Raw genomic sequence first — 15097 nt, 5'->3', positions numbered from 1 at the left:
ACAGAAAGACGACATTCAGACCCAAGTGGATCTGGGTAACACCAGGCCCAGAAGAAATGCTATGCTGCAACCTTCCAAGGACAACAAAATTAGGTGTCAGATCCACCTGCCCAGGGGAGTTCCTCACCTTCATTCTATCAAACTACAGAGTAAACGCTACACTGGCACAGCAGTAATAATACCACTGGGGTACATCTCACTGGACAGTTAAAGACAAGCAATAGAAGAGAAATAAACCAGCTCAAGCAGGACAGAAGCTGTGATTTTGTGAGCATTTCGCTCTGGCCAACCACGCCGGCTGGAGTAATATTGTAACATAGTAACAGCAAGACACACAAAATGTTGCTTTGCATCACACCACGCCTACAGAGGTCAATGGTGAACAGAGATTACTATGTAGCATTTTATTGCAGGGCAGGTAGTATGGGGTGGGAACACGTGTGCTTATAAATTTATAGGGTACCGGAAGACCTATTTCTTTTCATTCCTCTCTCCCATCTACCAGTCCGTTAGGTAGAGTAGAGGAGAACCAGCAAAGAAAACCAGAGAAGCTGGAGAGATGGCTCAGAGGTTAAGAGCACCGGCGGTTCTTCCAGAGGACCCGGGTTACTATCCACACAGCCTATTGCAACCATCTGTAACTCCATTTCAAAGGAATCTGATACTTGATTCCAGCCTCCACAGGTACCAGGTACATGTGTGATACACAAATATACATGCAGGCAGAATAACTATACACATAAAATTAAAAAATAAGAAGAAAACTGTGGAGGGGATGGTGGTGCAAGATGAACGTTTAAACTCTTAAGTCTCAAGAGGGCAGACATTTTTGCCTGTTCCACTTGTTGTTGGATTTCCGTCAGCCAGAATAAAACCTGGTGCAGTCAGTGCTCAGAGGAGTCCACAGGTGCTGTACTGCCCCATTTTATGATGCAGAGAAAAGAAATGCATTACCCTGGGTGAATAGATTAAGGAGTATTTTCATTTTCCATCAGATGCGCAGGTGCAAACATGGAAAATCAAAATAGATGTTCTTTAAATAAATAAATAAATAAATAAATAAATACAAACTGAAATAAGGGTTTGCTTGGCAGCTATAGAAACCTTAGGCATCAGAAACTTCGAGGGGAAAGATTGGCAATTCTACTACTTTAACGTCTAATTCCAGAAAGGGTCAGGGTACACACAGATTTCGGGGCCCATGGTCAGTCCCTTCCCTAGCCCACCTCCTCACCGTGTCTCCAATCTTGAGGCCCACACAAGACTTGAGGCCTGGGATGACCTCGTTGTTGAGGCAGGTGGCATTGAAGGACAGCGACAGCTCTTCGGGGAGATCACGCACTTCCAGCTCCACTTTAGAACGGATTTTCTGAGCAGAAAGGGGCAAAAGACAGGACACAGACAAGGTTAGGACACAGACAAAAGCCAAAGCCCATCCACACAAAGCCTTGGACTTGCCCTGGGGGTGACCCAACAGTTGCCACAGAGTCTCTGGGCTCAGTCACCTCTTCTGTATCCTGCTGAGACCTGGCTCTCCCTACAGTGCATCCTCCATGCACCTAATCCCCTTCTGCATCCCCCTCCACCTCCAAGCTCCCCACATGCTGTTCCTTTTCCTCCCTGGCCTTCCTTTCTGGCCCATTTCAGAAGGTGCTATTTCTCCCAAGGCCAACCACCGTCTACATCTGAGGGCATAAGGGAAATGCAGTAAGACCACATGGGAGAATGGCAGTCAGGGCTCCCAAATCCAAGCTCTGTTAGAACAGAGCCTACACCTTTAGGCATGATCCCACAGCCTGAGTCAGACCTCCCTGCAGCTAGCTCTCTTTGGGACAGAGAGTTCCAAGGCAATTTGTGCTCTGACTTGACTGTGCTCAATGTATATAGTACCTTCTGGCTTCTCTGGGTGCCATGTTCAACCAAATCACATGACTGTAAACTTCCTGCCACTCCTAAGCATATAAAGAACTGGACCTTTCCCTTGTTCTAGGGGGTTGGTCTCAGAGTCATCAGGAAGATTTGGTCTGGAGATAAAGCTGCTCTTCAAAGAGGCTCCTTGGGCATCCCCTCCCATCACTCTTATGGAAGTTTGTTCTCTCTCTCTCTCTCTCTCTCTCTCTCTCTCTCTCTCTCTCTCTCTTCCTTGCTCTTCTTCAGGCTCTAAAGGGAAGCCCCTTGCCCCTTTAAGGCCCTATTGTGTACAGACCCCCATACTGTATTGTTTTTATCTAATATTCTTCCACCCACAGGCCCAAGCATGGCTTCTTGATAAATTTCCTTCCTGAAGGAAATTTATGGGCCTGCTTTCTGCTGTAGACCACTACATCCCTCTTCTGCTTCTTTTTTAAGTTCTGATGAGTAAGCCGTGTCCAGCAGACTCACCAGGGCCTCCTGGGCCAGCATTCTTACCCCGTAAGCATCAACGATGAGCTGAAGGACATTGCTTGAGTCATCAGACAGGACTCCCACTGTGGTCCCCGGGATGAGCTCACTGTAATTCTAGAAAGGAAGACTAAGATGTCCACAGCGTACTGAAGAAAGTCTCCTCCTCAAGCCCTCCTTAGTCAGACTGGCAGCCTTGGTTGTTTGGTTGTTTGGTTGTTTGTTTGTTTGGCTGGTTGGTTGGCTTTTGAAGACAGGGTTTCACCGTGCAACCCTGGCTGTCCTGGACCTTGTTCTCAAACTCAGAGATCTACTTGCCTCGGCCTCCCAAGTACTGGGATTTAAGGCATGCACCACCACTGCCCAACTGGCAGTCTTAAAATGAAGTTTGAAGGGCACTGTGGAATATCTGTCTTGTTACTACAAGAACAGATCTAGTACATTTTCATATCCGAGAAAGCTTATTTAAAAAAAAGCAAATTTATACCCCTTCCCCCACTGAGTCCTGTCTCCGCCATCACACACCACCACAGTCTTCCTTATAGGTGAGAGGTTGGAGGCGAAGGCTACGGGGAGGAATGTAAACTCCCTGGAGAATGAGTTTAGAAAGGATTTTTCCTGGTTGGGGTCCTGGCTAGTGACAGCAGGAGCTGGCCACCTGGGACTGGTCCACCTGTGGTGACAAGAGAGAAGCCCAGAGTCCTAGTTACCTGGTAAAGGCTGACGACATTTTCGGTCACTGCAAAGATCAAGTTAATGTTCTTCTGGGATAGTTTCTCAGTCATCAGCCCCAGAGATGGGTAATCCTGGAAATGGGGGAAAGGTGGAAGGTTAATGGGGGGTGTCTCATAGGGGTCCCTAGCCTTTGAGCCTGTCTTATTTGGGGTATGAGCAAGGCAATGTGAAACGTAAAAGATTTTTACCCACTAATCAAAGTGGGTATTACGTTTGTGTGTGGCTTCAGTGAGCCCCTCAGGTTTCATATGCTGGAACTGAGTTCCCCTGTGAGACACTGAAGGCGTAGACACACACGAAGACAACCAATGAAAGAGGAAGCCCACACGCATGCTCCCTGACCTCCCACCTCAGGACAGCTTGAGTCTTGGGACTCAGCCAGCAGTGATCATCACCAGATGCGGTCCCTCAAATTCGAAAATTCTAAAAACAAAACCAAAGCTCTTTTCCAACTTACTGTGTCCACGCTGTTATACCGTTAGCAACAGAAAAATGGTGCAATGCCCGAGAGAAAGGGAAAAGCCACAGAAGCTCAGCAGTGAACCCTGGGCTGGTGGTTCCAAAACCAAGCACCTTCCTTCCTGCTCAGATCAAAACCCTGTGGGCTAGGCTTTGTCATTGTGGAATTACGGGCAAATGCCCTAACCTCACTCTAACTGTCACCTGCCACAGGACCTCAGCCTCACAGTCCAATGTCTCTCACCCCTACTGACCTAGCTTATTCCTCCTGCTACCTGAAGTGACTGTCATCTTGGTAATCCTCCTCCTTCCTTAGCCTAAGTTCACCTCCTCCAAGAGGCCCTCCTTGACCATCCCAGCTACTAAGAACTTTTCCTCCTTGCTCTGTGAATAGCCCTTGATTGTGTCACCCACCCACCTAGCGTTCATCATGCGTCCCATGCTAATGTGTAGGGATATATCCTCTCTCTTCATCTAGACCTCCTAAGAGTAGGTCCTTGTAGCTTTTTCACCTCTCGCAGCTCCTGCTCAGTGCTAGTGACTAGTGTCAATGCTTGCTGACCATGCTCAACTTGGATGCGGCTAATACCAAGGAAGTGGAGAGACGAGGAAACAGTACAAAGCGTAACTACGTCCACGGAAACCTAGACCTTGCGAGGGAGTTTGTGAGCTCTCTAGGCCAGTGTCCTGCCTTTAATCATTTTTAAGCTACAGGTGGTTCCTCCATTTATGGATTTTAAAAAAAAATAGAGTAGGCCTGGGGGTAGCTTGGTGGTTGGATAATATCTAACATAATGTGAGATGCCAGGTTCAAGTTCCAGACCAGAAAAATCAACAGACTCCTAATCCCAACACTCAGAAGGCAGAGACAGAGGATTGCAAGGTGAAGGCCAGCCTGGGCTACAAATAGAGCGAGAGAGACCCTTTCTCAAAACACAAGCAAACAAAGCAGGCATAGAGGCACATTGTCATACCCTGGAATCTGTGAGGTGGAGGCAAAAGGGCTAAGAGTTACAACCCAGCCCAGAATGCATAGCGAGACCCAAATGGGGGTGGGGGGGAAGACATCTAAAACTTCAAGGCTTCCTCCCAAACACCCAAAGTGCTACTATGTTAAACAGTGTTACATTTGTCTCCTGGCTTACAGCAACTTCTCCTATTTCAATGTAAGCTCCTTCCCTCTTATTTAATTAACGGTCTATACTTGACTAAAACACATAAAATAACTTTTCAGAAGTTTTCTTACGCATCATCCTAAATTATCCACAGACCATCTTTCCTTCAAGCCAAACGACTCCATGCCCTTTAACCTTTCCTCAACAGGCTCTGCTCTCTGGGGTTTTTTATTTCATCAATGAAACCTTTGTCCTTTCCGCTCCCTTTTTTTTCCTTCGTAGCTACAAGGGAGCTTGACTCCACGAAGAGGCCATTCACAGAGGAAGGGGAAACATGAGCTCTGCAGCTGTGCCTGGCCCATCGCTCGGGTCCATTCTGGATGCCAAGATGCTGGTGCCGATGACTGTAGACACAGTGTGAACACCGACCACAGGCATGGACCTCTCCATGGTCAGACAGCTCATACCGCGGATGAGACAGCCCCGGTGGGCTATGCAGGAATGGGAATAGCCCCACATGGCGCCCAAATTCACACAAAAGCCGTGCCCTACCAGAGTGAGCATAGACCAGAGTGGAGACAAGGCATCTCACCATAGTAGTGGAAGCAGAGTAGTGGTTGTCCGGGCCAATGTGGCAGCGCCCATCATTGGGCAAGACAATGCCTGCCAGCCTTCCGTCCAGGGCAATATGGGTCTTGGCATCAGTGGTAAACACCAGCAAATGGGATGCATCATTCCTCCAGCCAATTTTTTCCTATTAAAAAAAAAACAAACAGTGACATCAGCTATGTCATCAATACAAAACAAAGACCTCAGAACTGGCAGAGCCAAAAAGCTGGACAAGTTGTCTTGGACAGCGACCACAGCCCCGGGCCTTGGAACATAAACTAGAGCTTTGCAATGTGGGTTTTATTCCCCATAAGGAAGCCATCCCATCGTTGATTAGTTCATGAGGCTGAAGCACACCTTCTTCAACTCCACACATAACTCCTCCAGTGACAGGAACCCATCTGCATCCACAGAGCTGGCCCGGGCCAGATGAAATCCCACCCTAACATCTGCCCACTTTGCTGAGGTCAAGTTAACCCAGGCATGATTCGGAAATAATTCCAGAAAATGTGGGAAGATGTTCTCCCTAGGAAAGATCTGGAACTACTGTGGTTTAAAGAGGTGTCAGCTGTGGTCTTGGCATGGATATAGACAGACTGTGTATCAGGAGCAATTTATTACACATACTGTACAAAGTCCTGTATGCTTTCCACCCCCATCATACCGGATATCCCCAAGTGAACCGTTTCCTTCCCCATTTTGATTTGTGCCAGATACACCCGGCAACCCTTGCCTTCCAAACTCACATCACAGACTGTAGCCTGCATGATGGCGTCAAAGCCGCCCTCTGGGGCATCTCGGTTACGTGACACACTCTGCTTCTTCACTTCGTCATTGAAGCGGGTCACCTGGTCGGTTAGTGTTAGCACATGTTTGTAGCCAAACATGGGCAAGCAGGTACTCTTCATACTGGAGGAAACGAGAAGCCATCTTAGCAGAAGCCATGATGGAAGGGTGATACAGGGGTCAGGTAAAGAGAGAGAGATGGCTGGTGGCATGCCTACGCCGGTGTCATGTCATATAAGTGCTCTCTAGCTCTCTCTCTCTCTCTCTCTCTCTCTCTCTCTCTCTCTCTCTCTCTCTCTCTCTCTGTGTGTGTGTGTGTTTGTGTCTGTGTCTATGTCTCTGTGTGTTTGTCTCTGTGTGTGTATCTCTGTATGTGTCTCTGTGTCTCTGTCTGTGTCTCTGTGTCTGTGTTTATCTGTCTCTCTCTCTGTGTCTGTATGTCTTTGTGTGTGTCTGTATGTCTGTGTGTGTGTGTGTGTTCGCACACACACACACACACACACACACGTGAGTACTAAAGATTGAGCCCAAAGTCTCATGCAAGCCAGATACAGGCTCTACCACAGAGCTACACCTCCAGTCTCACAGAATCACAATTACTGAGACAGTCTAGACTCCAAGCCCTTCAAGCTACCTGTGGGATCCCAACCATACCTCCAGATAGGCAAAAGGGCAAAAAAAGGAAGCAATGAAACCAGACAGGGCAGATGAAACCCAGGTTCCCCATTTACCAAGCACGAGCTCTCTCATAGCCTTTCTGAATCTGTACTCCATCGAGGATTTGGTCACAGCAACAAGAAAAGTAATTAATACATAAGCCAGATGAAGTCAGAGCTAAAGGCGCAGCCCAGCGGCGGGATCTATATGGAGGAGGAACAGTGTTTCCTTCTCCTGTGAGAGCTATCGTGGGACCATTCTGCAAGAGCGGGGCTCGGGCTTCCATAGCTGTCATCATTAACATTTTACTGCAACAGTCAGGCAGATGTCCAGTAAATTCACAGATCATGCATGGCTCTCCCCCGACTAACTGATGTCTTTTCTGGGGGAACATGGAGCTCAGACAGAAGTTTAAAACTATACTGTAGGGGCTGGGGATTTAGCTCAGTGGTAGAGCGCTTACCTAGGAAGAGCAAGGCCTTGGGTTCGGTCCCCAGCTCCGAAAAAAAGAACCAAAAAAAAAAAAAAAAAAAAAACTATACTGTAGAATTTTTTTTATAAAGTTAAAAATTATACCTATGCCTTGTCAGCCCAGAAATCATCATTTCAATATAGTTTATTTCTAATTACGAAAAGGAGAGGGGAAAGAGAGTGGAGAGAGAATGCTGATGCCCATAGAAGCCAGAAGGCAGCATTTGCTCCCCTAGAGTGGGAGCTCCAGGCTTGTGTTAAGAGCTGCCTGACTGGGGTTGGGGATTTAGCTCAGTGGTAGAGCGCTTGCCTAGCAAGCACAAGGCCCTGGGTTCGGTCCCCAGCTCCAAAAAAAAAAAAAAGAGCTGCCTGACTTGGGTACTGGACCTGGACTCTGTCGGATCCTCTGGAAGAGTGGGAAGCATTCGTAACCATCTCTCCAGCCCTGGTAGTCATAGTTTTAAATGACTACCGTACATAGAGTTACAGTCTTCATCAAGAAAGCCATTCAATAGTAAACTGCTATGGTTTGAATGTGAGATGGGCCCTACAGGCTCACGTGCTTGCACACTTGCTCCCCGGGTGGTGGCACAGTGTGGCACAATTATAAGGTTATAGAACCTTTCACATAGACCCTTGCTGGCTTACTTAGGGTTATATGGGCAAGGCTGCATTGTTCCAAGCCAGCTTCCTGTCCAGTCCAGCCCTGGTGGCATGTAGCAAGTAGCTGCCACAGGTTCCTGCTACCACAGACCAAGCCACTTTAGCCATGTCATGCCTTACCTGCCATGATGGGATACATACTCAGGGATCTGAGCCAAAATGAACCTTTCCTCCCTTTAGTTGCTTCTGCCAAGTGTTTGATCACCAGAGCAAGAAAAGTAACCAACCACACGCAAGCTAAAGGCCCAGGGCTGGAGGCGTTGTTCAGTGGTAGAACGCTTGCCAGCAAACATGAGACCCTAAGTTCCGATTCCTAGAGCTCCTCCAACCTCAGAGGTAAGGTGGGTTGGCTCGTGTCTGTAATACAGCACTCAGGAGGCTGAGGCCAGCCTAGCAAAAACCTGACTCAAAAAAAAAGGGAAAAAAAAAAGGAGTGTGAGGGTTGGAGAGATGGTTGGGAGGTTAAAGACATTCATTGATCTTATTGATCTTCCAGAGGACCCAGGTTTAATTTCAGCAACCACATGGTAGCTCACAGCCGTCGGTAACTCCAACTTCAGGACATTCAATACCCTACTCTGGCCTCTTATGGCACCAGGCACACTCATGGTACACAGACATGCATGCGGGCAACATTTATACACATGAAACAATAACATTTTTTAAAACATATATTTCTATAAAGGAAGTGAATAGAGAGAACTTAATACCGTTAAAGAGTTAATAAAGCGATTTAACATTCTTGCATTCTAACTGTGTGAAATGTGTGCCCTTGATGACTGTAATAAGGACCATAGAACCTATTCCTCTGAGACCACAATTCCATTCTGATTCATCTAGACTTCTCTCTGCTTTTGAGCTTGTCCCCCAAACATCTGCTACTTTGTGGCAAAGCCAAAAAGCTGGTGACACTTCTGTATAAGACCCCTGGCAGCCATGAGTCCTATTGGCACAATACTCCAATAGTAGGCCCCCCTTCCAGGCAGAGAACAAGCTCGAAATGCTATGGTTCTTGCATAAAGCAGCCAATGAAACAACCTGAAAGATGCTAGAAAGGTGGGTCAATGACAAAAGCACTTAATGCTCTCCCAGAAGAACAGCAGAGTTTGGTTCCCAGCTCACATCCACCTGCAACCCCTGTCCCAAGGAATCTGACACCCTCTTCTGGCCTCCATGGTCACCTGGCACACGTATATGCAAACAGACATAGAAAAAGAAATTAAAAGTAAACTTGAGAAGGAAAATCCTGGAGCTAAGAACAGGAAGCAGGACATGGACCAGCCTGAGATAAAGGGAGGGGTGCTTCACCAGCTCATGGAGGGAGGGCTTACGTGTAACAGGGGTTTTTGATCGCCTGTGGTGGGGAGATGAACATGTATGGAGACACGGGCTTGTCCACAAAGGCCCCAAAGCCAATCCGAAGGTTGCTGGTAAGCTTGCGCATCTGAGAGGCCAACTTGGTACCCAGGGTCTGGATGCTGGACAGATCATCCTTCATGGAGAAAGACAGATCCATCAAGTAGTAGATGTCTACAGGGTAATCCTCCACCTGCCGCACTTGGAGTGAAAAGATCTTCGAATCATCTGGAAGGCAGAAGGGTGTTAGGTTTTGGGGGTTTTGTCCACCTCCTCTTCTTCTAGGATTAAATGAATGAGTAGGCCTCCATGGAGCATAACTGCTTGATCAAATTATGCTTGAAAGTTTTGGTTGCCTCCCTTCCCCCCACCACACACACACACACACACACACACACACACACACACACACACACACCCTTCCTTCCAACTCCTGTCCTCTTGCAGTCTCTTGAACCTCTTCGTTTCCATTCTATGATTTCTCACCAGCTCTAAATCCCCATGTGTGGGACCCTGTGGGTCCCAGGGTCCACTATTCTAAGTCATCCAACTGTCAGTTGCTACAGTTCCAATGCTTTGAAGGATAGGAGTTATCCTGGGCCTGGTGGTACAAGCCCATAATCCCAGCATGCACCAGTCAGAAGCAGGGAGACTACTGCAAAGTCAAGGCCAGTCTGGGTTGCATGTGAGTTCCAGGCTGACAGGAGAGATACTGTCTCCAAAGCCATTAACACCCTGCTTTTCTCCAAATCCCATAGATGCGTTGCATGGAGTGGATCTCTCTCAAACTCTTAACCGACTCAGTCAAGTAGATACTTCATAAAGCTCGCCTTAGCCTAATGGTGCTCCCTTCTCTGTCCCTACTTTGTTAGCTCCCAAGCGGTCCCCGTACCCTGAGGGAAACAGGCTCACAACTCAATCCTCATCCTTCCTCTCATCTGCACCTCCATCAAAGCTATCGACAAGATAAAACACATCAGGAGGACGCAGAGCCGTTAAGGATTAGTGTGGTGGAGTTGGGGTTCACACTCAGACCTTGTGACCCCAATCCTGACACCTCCCCACATTCTCCTGCCCACACCTCCCCGTCCCCATCTCCTCCTCTTTCCACCCCATTCCTATCCTGTGCTGCCCCTCCCCCAAGAGTTCCTACTCAGACCTCAGATGGGATGCCCTGTGCCCGCTGGTTTCACGCCTCTCTCCCCAAGACGATCCCCTTACACCCACCTCACCCACGCCCACCCACCCCTGTGCCTACCTGGCCGCAGCCGAAGGGCGATCCTCTGGGGGCTGACCTGAGTGATCTGGGCGCTGTCTCCTGAGCCCTTGCTGCTGAGCGGAAGAGCTTCCAGGATCTGGGCCTCGCTGACTGGGAACTCAATAGACTCTGGGGAGCACTTATCCTTCAGCAGGTTCTTTTTCAGGTTACAGCGGGGCGAGTTCTGAGGCAGAGACTATGAGGATAAGAACCCAAGGGGAGGCCGACATCAGAGATAGGGTGGCTATGCCTCCTGCCTGATAAGTCACCTCCCTAGGGCTAAGAGCATCTCTGGCCCTTTGGAACTAATCTACACAAAAGACTGCTGTGGTCCTTCCTAGGTTAATCCCTAGGGACACTCACACTCACCGAGGGGCGAGCAGACTCAGTTAGGACCTGTTCGTTGATTGACAACCGAGGAGGGGAACCATTAAGTAAGAAGCCTGCTAAACTAGTGTTTTCCAAACTGTAGAATAGAATTGGTTTGCAAGTCTCAAAACTAGGTTCATAAGTAAAACATAATTAAATAGAACAGAAAAAATACCCAAGTATATAAATGAAAGTTTCAATGTTGTTTGGGGAATCTTTTATTTACTGGAAGATGGGGCTTGGCACATATAACGAGTAACAAGGCATGAGGTATTTCTTTCCATGGGCTGAAGTTTAAAACCATTCATAGATGTTGTGTTACGTGCTGGCAGTTTTATAAGGTCCACGATTGTGTGTTTCCTGCCTCCCCTCTTTACCCAGGACAATGATGACAGAGCAGATACTGTGGAGGGTAAAGAATAAGAGCACAGGAATGAGCTGGCTGAGACTGGCTGAGACTGGCTGAGACTGACCCTGAGTGTCGTCACCATCGACTGGGAACCAGAGCATGACACATAGCTCTCCACGCTCACTTCCTTCAGCTGTATCATGAAGGGGAAAAGTCATCCTGGGCTACAGACAGCAATCGAAACCACAGAGGAGGAAGGGGGAATGATGGTTGCCAGGGGCTGAGGAGAAGGAGGAAGAGTTGTTTAATGAGCCCGAAGTTCTAGCTTAGCATAATGAAATTCAGTTATGGGGATGGATGACAGTGAGGGTTTCACATTGTAAACAGACTTAACATCACTCACCCGGACACTTAAGATGGGCACAGTGGAAAGATAATAAAAAGGAACGGTTAGGAAGGGGCTGGTGAGATGGTTCAGTCAGGAAAGTGTTTGCTGCACAAGAATGAAACCTGAGTGCAACACACACACACACACACACACACACACACACACACACACACACACACACAAACCTTGGAACAGTGACACATGCCTGCAAGCCCAGAGCTAGGGAAGCAGAGACAGGGGGATCCCTGGGCTTGCTGACCAGCAAGGCTAGTCATCTTGATGAACCCCAGGTTCAATGAGAGACCCTGAGTCTCAAGAAATAAACGCTTACCTAGGAAGCGCAAGGCCCTGGGTTCGGTCCCCAGCTCCGAAAAAAAGAACCAAAAAAAAAAAAGAAAGAAAGAAATAAAATAAGCGGTTGGGGATTTAGCTCAATGGTAGAGCGCTTGCCTAGCAAGCGCAAGGTCCTGGGTTCGGTCCCCAGCTCCGAAAAAAAAAAAAAAAAGAAATAAAATAAGCTGGAGAGAAAAAGAAAGAGAGAGAGAGAGAGAGAGAGAAGATAGATCCCACACATGCACATACCACACACACACACACACACAAACAGACACACACACACACACACACACACAAACAGACACACACACACACACACACACAAACAGACACACACACACACACACACACAAACAGACACACACACACACACACACACACACACAGAAGGTCAAGATGATCAATTCTGTTATATGTATTCTACCACAATAAAAAAATATTACTTTAAAAATAATTAACAGTAAGAAGAACCTCTCATCACAGGGATGCCATGCAAGGTTAAATAACACCACGCACGCAGTAAGTACTCAATAAGTGTTAGCTATGAACGTGATCTGTTGATAAGAAGTTCCTGAATAAGCTACCTATGCATAAACTCCATAAGCTGGGGAAATGCCGGGAGGACAGGCACTGCTCTGTCAGCTTCCTCCTTCACTCTGGACAAAAAAGGCACTGACATGTATCACTTCAGCCTCAGGGTCTGGGTCTTTGTGTCACATGCAAGAATTAAATGTTCTAGGAAGGACACTGAGATCAGGAAACAGGCCTCAGATCTAGGTCACCACTAGCTAGCCATGTGACACCACAGAAGTCACTCTGAGTCTTAGTTTCCTGATTTTTTTTGATAGGTGGGGTTAGCAGCAGACATGGTGTTTTCAGTTCTGTCGCCCTCTGACACTAGGCATGTTTAACCAGCACTAAGTGAGCACATGTCCAGCTATCACGTGCCAGGTTGGGGGGACTGATCTGAAAGCTGGCACACCCCTACCTGCCCCTATTTCCTGATGTCTAGGTCTTTAGACTCTCCTAACTACCACCTTCCAAGAGTCATCACCAATACATGCATACATACTACATACATACATACATACATACATACATACATACATACATACAAGGACAACTACTAACGTTTACTGAGCCCTCGCTGCATACAGCATGGGACAAGCACTTCAGGAGAGTCACTGCGCTGCTCGAAGCTTGGTGATGCTGGCATTGCTCCTTACTGTTCTACAGGTGAAGAACCTCAAGGTAGGAGGCTTCACAGACCAGACGAGGAGGCCAACTTTCTAGCTCCTAGCTAAGAAATTTGAGGTTAAAGAAGTTAAGTAACTTGCCCAGTGTCTCGGAGCTTACAGTGACACAGTTGAGACACCACCTAGATTTTCTGCCCCTGGGTAGCCTCATAAAGTAAGTTTTGTGCATTCCGTAGACTGGAGAATGTAGTAAAACGTAGAAAGGCTAGCTGGGAAGAAGAGTGCCGGGAGGAGCCACAGCGGAGAATGCCCCAGGCATCCAGAGACAGGGATGCAAGATAAAGCAGTGAGAAGATCAGAAAAGAAGGGTAAGTCCTTCCTGTTCAGCTGTGCACACGTAACCTGGTCACCAGGACACCTGCTGAGAGATCAGTCCACAAACAGCCACATACCTTCTAAAGCTCAGGAGGTCCTGTGATGAGTTAAAGACCTGTGTGTGGGGGGAGGGGGTTATACAGTGACAGCACTAACACACTCACACCTCATCCTCACCACACACACACACACACACACACACACACACACATTCCACACACACACACACATCCCTCACTCACACATACACACTGCACCCTTACACAAACACACACACACTGCATACACACATACACACTACACACACACACACACACACACACACACACACACACACCACCCTCACTCACACATATACACCCCAACCTGACCCAAACAGAAAGGCGAAGGGGCTTCTGGACAGTACCTTCCCTCTCTCTCTGCTTTTCAGATGAGGCAAAGGAATCGCCTCCACAAGGGGAATAAAACTTAACCTTCTTGGCTACAAATGTCCCATAAGGGACACCACAGACCATCCCTGACTATGAGAGAAGAAAATCTCTCTCCTGACACCTAACAGAAAAGCAGTGGGAAGAACTAAGTAGAACTAACTGCTGGGATGACCAAGTTTTTGATCAGCCTCCCAGCTCTGTCTGTGCCCATCTCTCATCCGTCTGAACCACACACTCCCAGGAGGCGGTCTCTTCCTTCTAAAGCATGCACATGCACATATACACACATGTACACACACGTACACACACATACACACATGTATACATATATTCACGCATGTACACACACACAACATCATCATCACCTTTATCTCTGATTCCAACTACCCACAGACCTCAGAGAAAACCCTCCCAAAAGGCAGTGATTAAATCACTGGGAAGCCAGAAGAGCTGAGTCTTTCCAGAGCAAGGCAGAGGCTGATGGAGAGAACCGGGAGGGGGAGACCGGAGCTGAGGGAGAACAGCAAGCCACCCAAGATCTTCGGGCTCAGCAAGGGGAGCGAATGCTTCTGAGGGGCCCTCCTCGCTCTACTTTCTAACCTCAGTCTTAGTAAGAGAGGGTTGAATGTTCAGACATGCCAAACAGTCCTTATGCTTCCTATAAATTTCCTTAGAAAAACAAAAATAAACACTGAAAAATAAGACCAGGCTGTCTCCCTCCCTTTACAATCGATGACGTTAGAGGTCAGAAACCTAACAGGCTTGCTCAATGGCCCAGCTCTTCCTGAGAGCCTCCCACTCTGGAAAGATCCCAAAGATACCAAGGCAATGTCTTCAACACCCTTGGCCGCAGTCCCACCCCAAGCCCAGATGGAAGAAATGGTATCTCCAGGTCACGGAGAGAGAAAACTAGAAGAGAGGGTGGGTATTAATGTTCTAGGTCCCATCAAAACCCGACGTTGACTAAAGAGTCAAGCCATGCCCCCCCGGGGGGTAGGAGGTCACCCACGGAGATGGGAGGCTCCAGGCTCCCAGCTCTGTGAGTTCCTGGATTACCCCCACCCCTTCCTGGGAGAGAGACACACACGCAATTAGGAGCAGTCCCCCTTAATCCTGTTTAGGGAAAGTACAGCATGAATAATCGTCACTGTGATATCTGTCT

The 15097-nt window shown here is 47.9% G+C and overlaps 1 protein-coding gene across 2 annotated transcripts in view; it reads right to left on the bottom strand.

Annotated features, from left to right (window-relative positions):
- Itgb3 (integrin subunit beta 3) overlaps positions 1 to 15097 on the bottom strand; it is a 57667-nt gene that overhangs the window by 21425 nt on the left and 21145 nt on the right. Inside the window, exons 3-9 of one of the 2 annotated variants that reach the window (XM_087571077.1) lie at positions 10492 to 10735; positions 9209 to 9461; positions 6047 to 6209; positions 5284 to 5445; positions 3093 to 3188; positions 2410 to 2499; positions 1235 to 1369 (exon numbers count right to left, since the gene is read on the bottom strand). In XM_087571077.1, the coding sequence (XP_087427203.1) occupies positions 1235 to 1369; positions 2410 to 2499; positions 3093 to 3188; positions 5284 to 5445; positions 6047 to 6209; positions 9209 to 9393 (831 nt within the window). In that variant the 5' untranslated portion in view covers positions 9394 to 9461; positions 10492 to 10735. 2 annotated transcript variants of the gene reach the window in all.

This window comes from Rattus norvegicus, chromosome 10 (genome assembly GCF_021556685.1).
Source record: "Rattus norvegicus strain SHRSP/BbbUtx chromosome 10, alternate assembly SHRSP_T2T, whole genome shotgun sequence".
Classification (NCBI taxonomy): domain Eukaryota; kingdom Metazoa; phylum Chordata; class Mammalia; order Rodentia; family Muridae; genus Rattus; species Rattus norvegicus.
The sequence above is the reverse complement of the archived record's forward strand: the minus strand, read 5'-3'. Positions and strand labels throughout refer to the sequence as shown.